Source organism: Betta splendens, chromosome 5, assembly GCF_900634795.4.
Source record: "Betta splendens chromosome 5, fBetSpl5.4, whole genome shotgun sequence".
Classification (NCBI taxonomy): domain Eukaryota; kingdom Metazoa; phylum Chordata; class Actinopteri; order Anabantiformes; family Osphronemidae; genus Betta; species Betta splendens.
The window spans coordinates 8,520,157-8,535,416 of record NC_040885.2 but is presented as its reverse complement, the minus strand read 5'-3'; the positions used below and the strand labels follow the sequence as shown (position 1 = coordinate 8,535,416).

Below are 15,260 nucleotides of genomic sequence, written 5' to 3'. Positions count from 1 at the left end.
AAAGGGACCCGGCAGACACGCGGGACCGGATCCAACACGGCTAAAATACTGGGAAAACTCAGCAGTCAGTTTGTCAGTGACAGTGGCCAAGGCTGCAAAACATGCCCCAAATGTGACAAATAACGCAGCAAACTGCCAGAAAGTGTTCCTCCTCTACTTCAGAACACGAGCCGAAGTGTCAGAACCGAGCCAGAAATAGCTTCCGAGCGACTGCTCAGAGATCAAGCCGATGGCACGGACACCGGACGGAGCCGACGGAGAGCACGGCTCAGCGCATGGCACCAGATCAGGTGGGCGCCGGCCGGGTCCTCGTGAACCGGGTTCTGAAGACGGACGAGATTCTGGGACACGCGCGGCTCGCAGCGCTGTGCAAACAGACCATAATACAGCATGTCCTCGGGCCTTTAAAGACGACGGAACGATAGCTCGGACCCCTCGTTCACTTGATTGAGGTCCAACTGAAAACTTGCGAGAGCTCCTGGAGCGCGAGGTTTGCGACCGGTGAAATCAATGCGCGGCTCAGAACGACACCCGGGCGTCCGTGTTCACAGCCTCAGCTGCAGTTGTCCGTGAACAGAAGAACCCGACGGATGTTCCACTTAAGCTCCTTCACACATTCCTTTCCTAATAAAAAGCACTTGTGTTGTTCGGATTAGGACTGAGTGGATTATGTGTTGTTTGTGTGAGTCTACAGGCAAATTTGTAAATCTTACATCATCATCGTCAACATTTTTGCATTTTTCTACCAGTGGATGTTTTCTGTTATCTTTATACTGTAGGATCTTGTTGGTTTGCATCATATGCCGCACGAAGAACTGACCAAAAGCTGGACCACGATTGCCGACTTATCTGCAGCAAATGTGGTGAACTCTTTTGAAGCATCAACGCAAACAGAAGCACGTGAGCAGAGAAAAACGGATCCAGATCAGCTGTTAGAGTAGCATGAAAACAGGCGATGCTCCTGATGACACTGCTGCACAATCAGAGGAGCAACGGAAGCTAAGCCGAGCATAAAGCGGCTCGGTTCAGAGACACGGACCGGTGCAAAGACTGCAGAACAGGGACCCGAGCCAAAACCAACCCTTTTGGGGTTGAATCAGCTTGTTTGTGTGATGAAGCCTCATTTTGAAGCAGGAGGGAGCCGGGTCCCTGCGCTGCAGTCGGGTCCCACATATTAAAACATGTTAATAAAACGTGGTGAACTTGAAGTGATCGACCCATTGTTTGGATTTTGCAGGAAGCCTCCGGGACCAGAACAGCCGCCTCCCCTGTGTTGAGGGTGTTTTTCATTTAATCAGCTTCATGGAACTGAATATTTTGATGATCAGGTGTTAAAAACTTTTAATAAGCAGCACGTGGCGTTATGTGGGAACTGGCTGATTGACTGTACGCCTCATAAACTCAAACTAATGGAACATCTTTTCCTAATTGCCAGCTCTGTTGCTTGAGCTATTACGGTGTGTGGCCATATGGTTTAGATATTTGAAAGTCAATCTGCTCTTGTGATGAAATGTATTCTTGTTCCACAGTGGATGTGGCTGTTGAATTTGACTGAAATGTTGACATGATGAGCTTTAATCTGGACTTTTGAGCGCAGACGCAGTAAAAGCTACAGTAAACGTGGGTTAAAGGCAGCTCCGTCTTCACAAACCTGCTGATAAGGACTTTGCAAAACCCAAAACACTTCATTTGAAATTCTAGTTGAAAATGAAGAACTACTGTTGAATTTGAACATTTTGAATATTTTCCTACATCAGAAGATCAAACAGTTTCATCAAAGTTTTGAAATAAAAGGAATTACAGAAAGCGTCTTTTTTCTGCATGTAAATGCTTAGACTCCCTTTAAAGTTAGTAAAGCGTGAGTGAAATTAGGAGTTTAAAGAGCTTGGGCATTTATTATTTTATTTATGAAGTCCTCTGCTTGGAAAGAAATATTTGGGGAGATTTAGTCAAAGCACATGCTAACATGATGATGGACAAAATAAGTGAAAGAGTTCAGGCATGAGAGATATGTTTGTTCATACATGTGATAACGAAGAAGGTCAGATTTCACGACCAATTTCAGCAGAAAACCAGGAAAATAAAAATGGCTGACTGACTTATGCCACTTGCTGCCACTTGTTTAGTCAGTGCTGGGTTTTGATTAGCCACTACAGAACAGCGTTTATTATAAAGAGTTGCTGGATGCTGGACATTGAGTCAGTTCAGCTTCATGTTACCTGCTTCTGTCTTCTACACACACACACAAACACTTTGTGATCACATGTTTGTGCAGTCTTCTCTCTCTCTCTCTCTCTCTCTTGCTCTCTCTCTCTGTCTCTCTCTCTCTCTCGCCTACAGTATCCTCATCTAATGTGCGTGCTGGGAGCCCAGCGAAGCAACCGAGGCTTCGCACCGCGGCACTGGTTGGAGGGGAGGAAGTCAGCGCTCACCCCATCATGCTCCTGGAGCATTTCATTAGACTGTGGGCTACTCCACAGAGGGAGAGCAGCTGCCCAGTGTGTCACACTCCGACCAGTGTGTGTGTGTGTGTGTGTGTGTGTGTGTGTGTGTGTGTGTGTGTGTGTCAGTAGCCAGAGGGACAAACAAAAGCAACAGATCTCTTAATTAGAAGTAAAAAAAAGGAGTCATTAGGCGAAATGAGATTAGAAAACAAGCGTCTCTCATCCTTGATTGTTCAGAGAGATTCTCTCCAACAAGTCAACAGGAAGTCTTTCTTTAGTCGCCGGCTGCTCGCTCGGCGCTTCCAGCTTTCCTCCTGCCCAGTCCACTCTATGTGTGAGGGCTGTTTAACAAGGCTTCGCTGACAGATGTTTGCCTGCTAATGTGTGCTTGGCCGGCCAGATTACTGTGTCTTACTCACTCGACAGTTGCTCAGCTCCTCTGCAGACAGGATGATTGTGCCACATTTCTTCCCTGGGATCCCTCTGTGAAGGACAGAAAGAAAGCAGCGCACGTTTAGCACCGATGAATCAAGGGTCCACGCACGTCTTTGGCAGAAGTGTTAAGATCCGACACTCACGGACACTTCGCCTGCAATTAGCAATTTTAACAAGACTGAGCGTCAGTGTTATGAGCAAACCGTTAGTTTTGCTGAATGCCTGGTCCACATTCACATTCGCACATGTCCATATCTGCACTGACAGGTGTAGTCACATCGATAACTCCTGATACTGTAGGTGAATGCGCGTAAGTTTGCCTCACAGCTCACATTACAGCGTCTTGCATCAGTGAGCCGCTAATTAACCCTCATATTGTCGTCATTATTCAAAGCCGTAGCGGCAGCAAATCGCTGACTGGCTTAAAGGCAACGTGGATCCAAACCAACAACCTCACTCATGAGCCGATCGCTGCAGTTTTGATAGTGGAAGATTTCACTGAGCGACCTTGGATCTAAAAACGGCTCCTGACAAACAAGGACGGACTCCGGCGGCCTATAAACAGTCACATTCACGCTCCATGCTTTATCATTGCAACATTCTTCACTCATTCTGAAGGCTAAAATGAATGAACGCAGTCCATGCGTTTTACGAGACGAAGCTCAGTGTAGCTACTGTGCACAAAAACATTCTCTTTATTGCTTTTGTTGATGCTATGATTCTCTTACTACTGTATAATTGCTTTACACGCAGCAACAGCACGACTGAAGTGCTTTGTTTATTGTCTCAATACTTTCCGTCTCGTGTGTTAGCAAATGCAGATTGGAGTCGCGTCCCCTTTTGATGCATTCATTTTTTTATTTCTTCAAATCAACAAAAGAGACGTCAAAATGTGAAATCTAGAAAAAGGGCTGTCAAACGCTCAACCTCCTGATCTCGCTTATTACACCTGACTCAAACAGAGCGCGAGGGGAAATGGCCCGGTCTCCACGCTGCTGTTTTCTCCCTTCCCTCCCTCTTTATCTCTCTCTTGACGTGTGCTATCGCTCACGGTACAGTAGGAGTTGCATTTGTCTCTGTGATGTCTCCGTGTGTGTGTGTGTGTGTGTGTGTGTGTGTGTGTGTGTGTGTGTGTGTGTGTGTGTGTGTGTGTGCGTGTGGCTCTGTGTGTGTGTTTAGTGAGTGGAAACGCTGGCAGCCTGTCAAATAAGACCAAATCTCCTCAGTCCTTTCGTCTGCTCAAGGTGACGGGAGGAATTGGATTGTAATGCTCGGGAAATGGAATTCCTATATTAGGAGGGAGGAAGCTGTAGGTAGAAAAGACGGAGAGGAAACAGCTGGCGTGAGCTGTTTGTGTGGGATCCAAAGCCCAGGCATGTTGACGGTCCTATAGAAGCCAACTGGTGGAACCTCCATCCATTAAGCTTGAGCTTAAATCTGACATACCTTGTCCACCACAACTGTAAGAACCCTCCTCAGCTGGAGACATCGTATGTCGGCCAGGTACAATCTACTGTTCCTTCTTAGACGCTTTGTATTGGAAACTTAAATGACTTCAGACAACGTCCACTAGAAATTGGCAGGTAGCGCTCTCGTCCATTCCGTTAGCGAAGCGGCGCTATTTTCAGCTGCAATTTTCCAGCCGTTTTCACAAATGATTGACGGACTTGACTTGATGGACTCGGGTTTTGGCGCACAACACGATAAGGTCAGAAGAGCGGATAAAGTGCTTTCCAGCTGTGTATATAAGTGCTTTGTGCTCTTTGTACGGAGGTACGTGTTTTTTAAGGGTGGATGGAGACCTTTGATCTGCACTAAAAGACTCCCATCGATCCTCAGGTGGGGAAACCGTCCTGGTCGCTCAGGTGAGTGATGTCAACACGCGTGACAGTGGTTTTTGTGACCTAAAATCTCTCTCACACACACACAATCACACATGGTTACACACAGTTATCTCAGAACCATTAAAAATCAATGGACAGGCGTCCGAGTTACATGAATCATCATGTTTTACTTACTTTTACCTGTACGGCAGCTTTGCTAAAAACACTGCATTTGAATCCCTCCAGGTATAAAACACATATCAAATACTGGTGTGTAATCAAAAATTTTCCGATTGTTGTAAACAAACTTATTATGCAAATAAATCTCCTCTTCAAAGGAAAACAGATCCATCACTGCGAAGGTTCATTTGGTTCCCTGCTGGATCTGAGCCCTTTCAAACTGGAAATTTCCAACTGCTTTGTTTTTTTAGGAAACTACTCAAAGACAAAAAGTGAACTCCATCAAATACTATTTCAGCTGTACCTGGCTGTTTTGGAAATAAATTAAAAAACACTTGGACTTGTAATTTGCCTGAGTTACAGAGAAGGAGCCTTTGAGGCTGCCTCATTAGTGAGAAATTGAAATAATAATCTAATAAAAGTGTCAGGCTGGCAGTGAGTTTTATTCTCTGACTTGCACCCGTGCTTGCAATAAGTTAGTACTCCAGAAAACAGAAAGAAATACATGGCTTAGTGTTTTTATTGGAAACAAAGCAGGAGCGCATGCATAATATAATGCGTCCATTAGCACAGAGCTTCAAAGACCCACAGGTTGTACACAGGAGCGTTTTTGAGTGTGTGTGTGTGTTTTTGAGAGTGTGCCCCTGCACACACACAACACAGCGTTCTAGCTTGGTGAGGACCCTCACTGACTTTATATCCCCTCAGCCTTAACCTCAGTCATCACCATCAGATGCATAACACTTAAATCTGCCCGAAACATCGAGGGCTCAACCTGGTTCCTAAGGAAACACACACAAACACTGAGGGAGGGACCATCCAGTAAAATGATTATTCTAACATCGCTCAGCGTGTAAACAGACCTAAACAAGCGGTACGTGGCCTTTTTACTCACACCGGTGGGAAACTGTAATTACAGAAACCTTCAGGGAGTCAAGGCGGCTGCAAACTAACAAACCTGCTGTGAATAAGGAAGAGTTGAATTCATTTCGCTGGCAGGAAGGAGGTGCTGGTCAGATTTAATAGCGTGGCTGGTGTGTGTGATACGGACAGCGTCGCTGAGCCTGTTTCCAGCTGCGACCTGGTCGGGAGCGACAGATGATTTCAGGAAAGATTGTTTAAAAAACAACCTAGATTACGTAATAATAAGCCGTATTTCTTCCTCCTGGCTTTAAATACATCTCGGTTCCGTCCTTTCCCTGCACTTGCGCCACATCAATCACTAACATAATCAGCTTTGGCCTAGATTTCATCTCCACACTCCACAACACTCCTCGGCTCCAGAGCGATTTCATAAACATCATTCTTGAGACCTCTCTACATTTTCCAAGAGTACATCCTTCTTCATTCTACCGGCAATTTATGGCAGATTGGAGGCAATTTATGGAGTCGCAACCTTGCAGCAGAATATGGGTTTATGACCCGAGCTCCATCTACACAGACGATCGCTGCACGTGGAGACAGGAGACGGGCTCACGCAGGCTGCTGAGTTTTAATTTAATTAAATTAGAATAAAATCCTCGTCCTCGTCTACGTTTTCAGAGTAATGGCTGAATTCAAGAACGGACTGACTCAATTGTCAGCGACCCCATTAAACAGCAGGAGAGCCATAATTGGCGAGATCAGACAAACGCCCCTCTGATGGTCGTGCAGTGACTCCTCCATCAGGTATCTCCAGTTCCAACACCCCGGCACGTTGTGACCAATGGGTGAGGACCTGCATGTCTTCAGAAAACGTGAGGCTGAGGTGGACAGACGTCCACCACCCTTACACGCACACAGACCACCATCTGCTGCAGTAGCTCTCCAGAGGAAACAAGTGCATTAGATGGAGACTTCTCAAGACTGAAGCAGCCTCATCGCTGGCAACTTTTCCAGCCAATTCCCCAAAGGCTGAATTTCTCAATACCGTCCAGCAGAACCATCTGGCAGCAGCTGCTGGCTGATTATTAGTGCACTTCCAACGTGCCCTTTAGCACTGCGCAGTACACTGGGTTCTGGATACATGATGCACATAGTCAACTCAGGGTCTTGTGTGTTCATCTGAACTGCTTTCCAGCTGCACCAGTGTCTCAGCGACAGGTTCCCGCCCAGAGGTCACCTGATCCATTTCGCTTTTTGCCTAAAGCGGTGATCAAGGATAAAAGCAGGCAGAGCATTTAGCCTCCTGGCGACTTCCACTTGATGTTCAAGCTCCACGCCGCTCACTGTGACCCAGCCAAGTAAGAGGGAGGAAGCCAGAAGCACCACGGGGGGTCCTTTAGGGAGCTTAGCACGGAGGACGACGACTGGCTGCCATTAAAACGGACAAAATGCTCATCAGGACGTTTAGAGAGTCCTCGTGGTGAATGGGTGCCTGCTAACGATAGAACCTGCCCGCTGCTTTGAGAATAACATAACATGTACTCAGCTCCACTTGAGGAGGAAATAACACATTGGACACATATGGCATCTATGATAATGTGAAGGGCAAAGGAGAGATCTGCTGATCATGTGAAAGGGGAACCAACATTTTGGACAAATTCTATAAATATATTATATATATAGAATGGGGAGGATGCCCCCCAATTGTGCTTTGGATCCCTTGGAAATCTACTGTATACTGTACAGCCGCATTAAGTATTTAAGCTGATTTCATTCCGTTTGTTTCAACAGCTAATTGGGTGTGAGGGATCCAGCGCAGCTCTTATCATCTGATCATTTCAGGATCACATGGGGACTGAGCGCTGTCAGAGTGGATTCCGTCTGATAAATCGAACCACGTCTGTGCAACTTATAATTCCAGCCGAGTTCTTAACCATAAAAGAAGAAGACATCAAGAATAGTTTCATTTGATGCAACGTTGCGTTCATAAAACGTGGCATCTCGCCTTTGAATACTGCACTTTGAGAATTAGGCATTTTAGAGTGATTTTGTCTGTTGGTGCAATATACTGAGGAGACAACTTGGCATGAGACACTAAGCGAAAGGAAAGTGGAGAACGGATGGTGAGCTACAATGTCGTTAGTATAATGGTAAAAATACCAAAATATGCTGCAAAGCATTTATACACTGTGTGAAGTGAGAAAGGACTCGATGCAATCTAGGAAGAGTCCACTGCTAACTCGCCTGGTGAAACACTGTAGTTAGCTCTTGACACCTTATTGACCTTATTCCTCTCTCTTCTCCCTTATCCCCATTTGATTGCCTTGGTGTTGCGCCCGCAACACGGGATGACAGTCGGGAAACCAATTAGACCAGATCGAGGGACAAGGCCTTGTCATTAGTGGACCTCATTCTGGCTTCCTTTCAGACTAATGAGCCAAAGAGGAGTTACGCTGGGGATTTAGTTGGAATTCACTTATAACTGGAGTTTATAACTAAGTTCTGTCTGTGACACATGAGAAGCATCAACATGACGCATGATAACACTTAAAGGAAAACTTCATCGTTTTTCAATGGGGGTTGACCGAAACGATGGCAGCTAATATTTAAGATTTATGAAGAGACAATCAGATTTCTGCATAGTTTCTATGCAGAGAAATGATCATTTATTCCGCTGCAAAAGTCCCCTGAAACATCTCAGAGGACTTTTTGCCCCAGCAACGGCCAGGCTGAGAGGGGGCGGAGCTTAACGACAGGTAGGTCCAATCACTGCAGCTCAGGTGATTCGTCAGTGTGAGTGTAATGCATTCTGGGTGTTGTAGGCCATGACCATTTTCAACCACAACACATATTACTTATGTTTTCCCTGTTTTCTCTGGACATAAACCATGAATGTTAAATGTTGCTGCACATTTTTGCTGATAAAATGTAAAATATTTACAACACATCATCCTTTTCAGAGGTTTTCAGTTTCAGTATCGCTTTAAATACTGTTGCTACTATAACAGTAACAGTGATTTTTAACTCCAGTCCTGTGACTTTTCTTTTCTCACTGTCACATATTGTTACAATAAGCAGGTTCCCTGTTTTCTTGATTCCTCCTGATTTCCATTATTTGCTGGAGGCAATGAAAGAAAGCCTCATATTTGTTGCATTTGTTCAGGGCTGTTATGAGTTGTATCAAATTGTGTTTTGTTTTGTCCAGTGTTTCCTCATGTTCTATGTAAAACAATAAAAGATTTGTTTTTAAACTTGTAGAATTAATAAATTATGATCAGATAATACAACATAGCTTATAAATGTCCTCAGTGAGAATGATGAATAAGTAAGAGTTTAGGAGAGTTTAATAAGAGTTTGATGGTAGCGATTAATGGGTTAACGAGCGGATTGGGAAGCATCACTGTCAGAGCGGGTGCCTTTTCTCAGCCTTTGCATTATGACGTGGACAAACGCGCCTTGATGGCTTCAGGGACGAGGCGTGTTTCTCACACGCTACCAGCTGTGTAACCTTTAAAACCCGACCGCGAGCTCGAGCACCGTTCACAGCCTCCGCTCCGACTTGACGTCGCTTTGTGGCCTCGGCGCCCCCACCTGGTGCATCCACCTCTTCAATTACCCTCCACTGATTCTACAAATCCCCGTTCACGCGAGGCCTCATTCGGCCTTAGTGCGACAGTATTAATGAAACAGAAGCAGCGAAGCTGAGAAACGAGCCCGAAATGGCAACCGTGGCCCACATTCAAACATGTAACATTACATAACAGTTTTTATAGCCAGAATTATTCATACCTGGAAATAAAGTAGCCAAAAGGAGAAATGTTGCTGTTAATTTTTCATTTGCCTGTAAAAGCTTTTCATTCTACAGAACATTCTCAGAGGAAACGCTTTAAACATCGTGGATGAAACAAAGTCAATAGTCACTTCGGACAGGACTGAATTGTTTCATTACATGAGTTTGGTCTCAGTCTTTATAGGCACAAATGCAGAAGGTGGGTTGGGGGAGAAATAAACCAATGTTCTTCCCTCTCTCTGCTGGGGACCAAACAACACCTTGGGCAATTAGCATCGTAACAACGGTGGCCAATCTCTGTAATGCTTTGTTTGCTATCAACACTGCTGATTCCTCTAATTCGTTTTGGAGCAAAAATCAATGTCGCTCGCCATAATCGCTGCCTCCAAATTTTCAAACGGGCTCGTTGAAGGGACGTCTGCTGACTGTCAACCACACGACGGCGAGGTTAAGGTGTGTTCTGAAGGAGCGCTTAATTCGCCGCGGCTTCCCGGAATGTGTTAATTCGCCGCAACCGTCGAGTTGATGGATGGCTTCAGCTAAATCCGCAATGACAGAAAAAATTGTTTTCCCAAACAGATGGCTGGGCTTAGAGTGAGCCGTGATCAATTGCTGCCTGCAGGAAGAGGAAATGGAGTTTTGCTCAGAGATATTAGACACAAGGGTATCAATACTGGATGAGCTCTCATCCAGACAACAAACACCCTCATTCTCAGCCAAGCACCGGCGCGGAAAAAAAAAGGAAAGAAGAGAGGAGCCCAGCTTGGTGTTGGCGGTGAACAGGTGTTCTGACCTGCCTCAGGATTGGGCTAGCGAGCGGGATGAACACAGCGCTCCAGCTTTGTTCAGGCTGACAATAGCGCAGTGTGAAAACGTATCCCATCGCTCATTCTCCACCGGCGCAGCTGGGGCGGCGGGGCGAGGTTGGCCGGCAGCCGGAAGCCCATGCAGCCTTCCATGATTTAGCATCCTGTGGCATCATGCTGTGCTGTACAATATGCGAGAGTGGAGGCTGTGGACGCAGAAGGTGCTATTTCATTTGCAATTATTTATACTTATTATGTTTTGTATCTGATCATATTTGAGTCAATCATTTCTCAATTTCAATAAAACCATAACCTGACATGGCTCCTTCATCTTTAGTGATAATCTCTGATTATTTTCACTTTACAGAAGTCTGGTCTGAATGTACATTTTCCCATTAACCTGCATGAATCTCTCCAGTGAGAACAGGCGATATAACATTCATCCCAGCGTGTGTTGTAACTTCCCAGAATAATTTCACTTTATGAGCTGCGAGTGACGCCGCCCTCGACTCCTACGTGTGCAGTAATGCTTTAAATGTGTGCTAACTTTAGCTCCAGAATAATTCAACAAGGGAGACGAGAATCCACAATACCGTGTGATATAATTATAGGATTATAATGTCTCAAGGCTCACACTCACGCCAGTAAAGTCTTCCTTTTCCCGTTTTCTACTTCTGCATAAAGAATGGGTGGTTCTTGAAAATGGTGGTGATGGTATTTATGTAAAAATCTGTCGGTTGTTTTCATTTCAACCTCTGGTAGGCGAGAGGCCCCTGAACGGAGCCGGTGAGGCTCCGGTGAGGCGAAAGCCTCTCCGGTGAGCACATTTCCAGGAGCCCCGAACCATCCGCTTCACCTCACCCAGCTCCTCAAACACGAGTCGCCGGGAGCGCCGCGGCCGTCGCTTCTCATCACAGCATCAAAGGCTTCCATGTCAGCTGTAAAGCAGGAGCTGGAGGGGGAACCACAACGTAGCTCTCCCATCCAGTTTTCCCTTTTATCATTGGCGCGCTCGCACCTCGCAGATGAAAAGGAAACCAATTAAAGAAACAATCGGGCACGACTGCGTTTCAACAGCAATGCAAATGTGCTTCAATCTTTTATGTGACGCTGACGAGCAGTACTCACTTAGGCAAAACAAAGCAAACAGTCTGGTAGATACCATCTATCATCAGCTGAGAGCTCTCTGAGCCTCTATTAGTTCGTTTAATTCAGTTCAGTTCGGTTTATTAGAGATCAGGGGAGTTTCACACACACTCACTAATGTCTGCGCATGGTTTGAAGTTCTTAACTTCCTATGTGTCAAGTTAAGAAGCTCCTGCTACTAACTTTTTCAGCCTAGATCTCACTCTGTAAACCAGAAGAAAGAGAAGCAGCTGCAGCCCTATAAATAAAAAAAGCTCCCTGTTACCGAAGACCTTAATGAGAGACAGAGCTCAGGAAAGACGGAGAGGTTAGGTACTCGTGTGAAAAAGGAGCCCTGTGGTAGTAATTACACTCCTGGACATTATTCTTTGCTGACCATCAAACCAACCAAAGAAATAAGGCCCATGCCACACATTTACTGTATGATCTTTGTCTCAAAGGAAACCTACAGTACTTCAGCACTGCAGCTCTTCCCAGAGCAGACATTACTCTGTGTCAGGCACCCAGGCCACCGATGAAGAGAACCGCACTGAGGCACAGCCTCTGGTTCTGGCGCTATGTAGTCTAATCTGAGAGGCAAGTGTGCATGTGTGAGTGAGCGGGCGATAGTGTGCGAGGGTGAGAGAGTGAAAGATACATGGCAGAATAAAACAGAGGGATAGGTGAGCAGATTGTGTTTAGAGGCTATGAATAGCTTCTCATAAGCTGAGGCACACGGAGCTAATGTATTTGTCTGAGGTGTGCGTGTGTGTGTGTGTGTGTGTGTGTGTGTGTGTGTGTGTGTGTGTGTGTGTGTGTGTGTGTGTGTGTGTGTGTGTAGCAGACAGAAGTCTCTTTGTGGAAGTGATGCTGTGGAGAGACTTGATTTATCACTCTGTGTTAGGGAACGAAGCAAAGCAGGGAGGGAGGCGGCCTGACAGCTTTATCAGTCCATTGTTCCAGACCTCCATTAGTGCACGGCCATGCCAGAGGAGGAAAACACAGATGGATGTGTGCATGTGCTGGTGACTTTAGACAAAGCGGGGGGTGAGTCCTCACCGACACGCTGGTGCTTATGTGCTCATCCTGTATTCCTGCTGTATCACTGTACAACCCGTCCTCACTGTAGCATCACATCATTACAGTACCACATTCATGGCTCCCAGGTTTACGGAGTCTACATTCAACCACAAAGGCAGCTAATGAGGTGAAATCAACGGTTTACAATGACGAAAACTCCATTTTCATAAACAGAGCAAAAATGTCACATTTTTCACAAGAGCCAAAAATACACAAGAGTCTTATCGCTCCACTATGACGGGCGGAGGAGACGCCAACTGGAACTGTTACAGCAGCCATTTTTTTTTCCAGTGCCTGTGTTCATGTGCATCTGCATATCCCAGATAGGTGATGATGAGGCACAGTGGAGCACTCAGAGCCGGGGGTTAGAAATAGCTGGTAGCCATACCAACACAGAGATAGGGGCGGTTTCGTGACAGGTGAGCCGGAGGACGGGGGGCGGGAGAGGAGGGAATAGAGATGAGCAGCAGAAGGAGTCAGACAGACACCAGGCCTGCGCAGGGACGGGATCGCATTGTTCACGTCTCAAAGCGGCTGCAGGGCTCTGGGCTGATAAGCTCGGATGAGGATTTACTATCAGGTATCGCTAAAGTGCTCTTGAGCAAGGCACTTCAACCCCAGCCCCTGTCTGTGTGCATAACAAAACGAGACGTTCTGCTGACCCACGGCGAGAGTGAAAGCACTGACCCGGAGCTCCCAGCTTCTGGGCTGAACTTTACAGTAGCCAGTCCGGAGCGCGCCCTCTAAGAATGTATGAATCAATTGGGTTAAGCCGGGAAGGAAGCCAATAGAATCCATTATTGGGACTGGTGTAAGTGGATCTCGAGGCCCAAGCTGCGAGTTAAAATTAGGTCTGAGGGGTTGAGAGGGCGGAGAGACGATCCAGCCGTGGCTGCGACAGCAGGATGAGCTGAAGATCTAAAGTTATGACAGATCGATATGTAAAACGCTGCTGGGTTTCATCCAAGCTTTTATTATGAACTGCTCTTAGCTGCTCAATTCCAGACCCATTTGATAATTTCATGTTTATTCTGCTTTGTTACCATTTAAAGTCTGGTGATGCTCCTCTTACACCTGTCTCACACAGACGTTGCTTATGGCTGTTTTTTTATTTGCTTCTTTGAAGTATTTCTCTCTCTCTCTCTGGTTTTCTGATGACATGAGCTCAAACCCGTCTCCAGCACGTTCAGCAGCACTGCACCGGAGGACCGAGACGAGGCTTAAGGCCACACTCGCAGCCTGTGACTTCTCGGCATCTCAGGATGTTATGTTTTCACATTTTTTAGAGCGGCTCCAAATTTAGCGCTCACAGCGAGCGATGGTTTCTTTCACAGTTGAGGGTGAAATTGGAAAAGCTGCGAACTCCAGATAGAATCGCCCAGGTTGAATCTTTTGACCTTCCTGCACCTACGGTACATTGCCATGGTGTCATTATATTGGAGTAAAGGTGTGGATTTTAAAATAACTTGTGACTAGTATCTCTCGCTACAGACGAGCTATAGACATCATTTGCATCAAGTGCAGTCAGGCGTCACACTTTTTATACACCTGTAACAGGCCTGAACTAGAATATTAGCTAGACTTTTTAGCACAGTGAGTGTTACTGTAGCATACAAAACCTAACCATTAAGCTTTGTTTTTCAAAACATCGAAACAGGTACATTTTTCTGTCTGCTTATTTATCTTTTGTTAGTTTTTGTTGTTGTTACATCATTTTGATGTGCGGTATTTGTGGCTGAGGTGTGTAGCCTTTACTGTGTATGCAGGCTGGAGAGTAAAGATGAAGAAGGTGATAACTGAGAGTCACTTACACAGTCCACAAGATGATTCTAAGGGCCCACAAACTTCGAGGAGCCCACAGAAACCAGATTCATTAATAATAACATTATTAGCACTTATATATGATGTATCACAAATTTAATGAATGAAATCATTACAAATCCACTTGGATCCTATAGGATGAGTGAGTCAACAGTTAAAGCAGCAACGTCTTCGCAGTCAACAAAGCATAAATCTGAATCAAGTCTGATCCAATCAGAAATGAAAATAGAGACTATGTGCTGCTACTGTAGACAGCCAGCGGACAGAATAAAAATTGTCAGCACATTGTAGAACACGGGCTGCTATCGTTTCTCCTTTTCACTGCTGGCGCTAGCTTAAGATGCGCTACTTGACGAGAGCGGTAAGAGCACTCACTTGAACTACTTTCCAAGATCCAAGTACGGAGCTCTCACTCTGACAGGTCTTTTAACACTTTTCCTCCTCACCCGAAAAGGCATCACACAATTCAATAGCGTACATTTTACACTATTGACATTAATGTCATTTTGACTGGATACTGAAACGCTGTCATCAAAACAAATAAGTGGTCCTGCAGCCAGATTCAAACTCACAACTGTGATATTACCAGCATTACACTCTACACTACACACAACTAACTGCACCAACATGCTAGGAAAATCAGTGGTGGTCAGTACTATTAATAAATTGGTTCTGAGCTTGTTGTAATCTAAGGTTGAAACGTCAGTGGAGCTGCAGAGCTCAACGCTCCAGGTCTTTGCTGTTAGCCAAGCTGCTAGCAGAGCAGTTAGCGCAGCCTAGCCTCCACTTGCTAGTAGATAAACCCAACAGTCATTACAATATTTTCAAACTATGCACAATACATCAACTATTTAATAAAAAGAATCTCCAAGAATCAAACATATTGAGAATA

The 15,260-nt window shown here is 45.5% G+C and overlaps 1 protein-coding gene across 5 annotated transcripts in view; it reads right to left on the bottom strand.

Annotated features, from left to right (window-relative positions):
- cpne5b (copine Vb) overlaps positions 1 to 15,260 on the bottom strand; it is a 64,637-nt gene that overhangs the window by 22,534 nt on the left and 26,843 nt on the right. For all 5 annotated transcript variants that reach the window (XM_029150146.3, XM_029150145.3, XM_029150143.3 and 2 more), the window contains one exon: positions 2,864 to 2,927. In XM_029150146.3, coding sequence (XP_029005979.1) covers positions 2,864 to 2,927 — 64 coding nt within the window. The remainder of the gene's footprint in view (positions 1 to 2,863; positions 2,928 to 15,260) is intronic.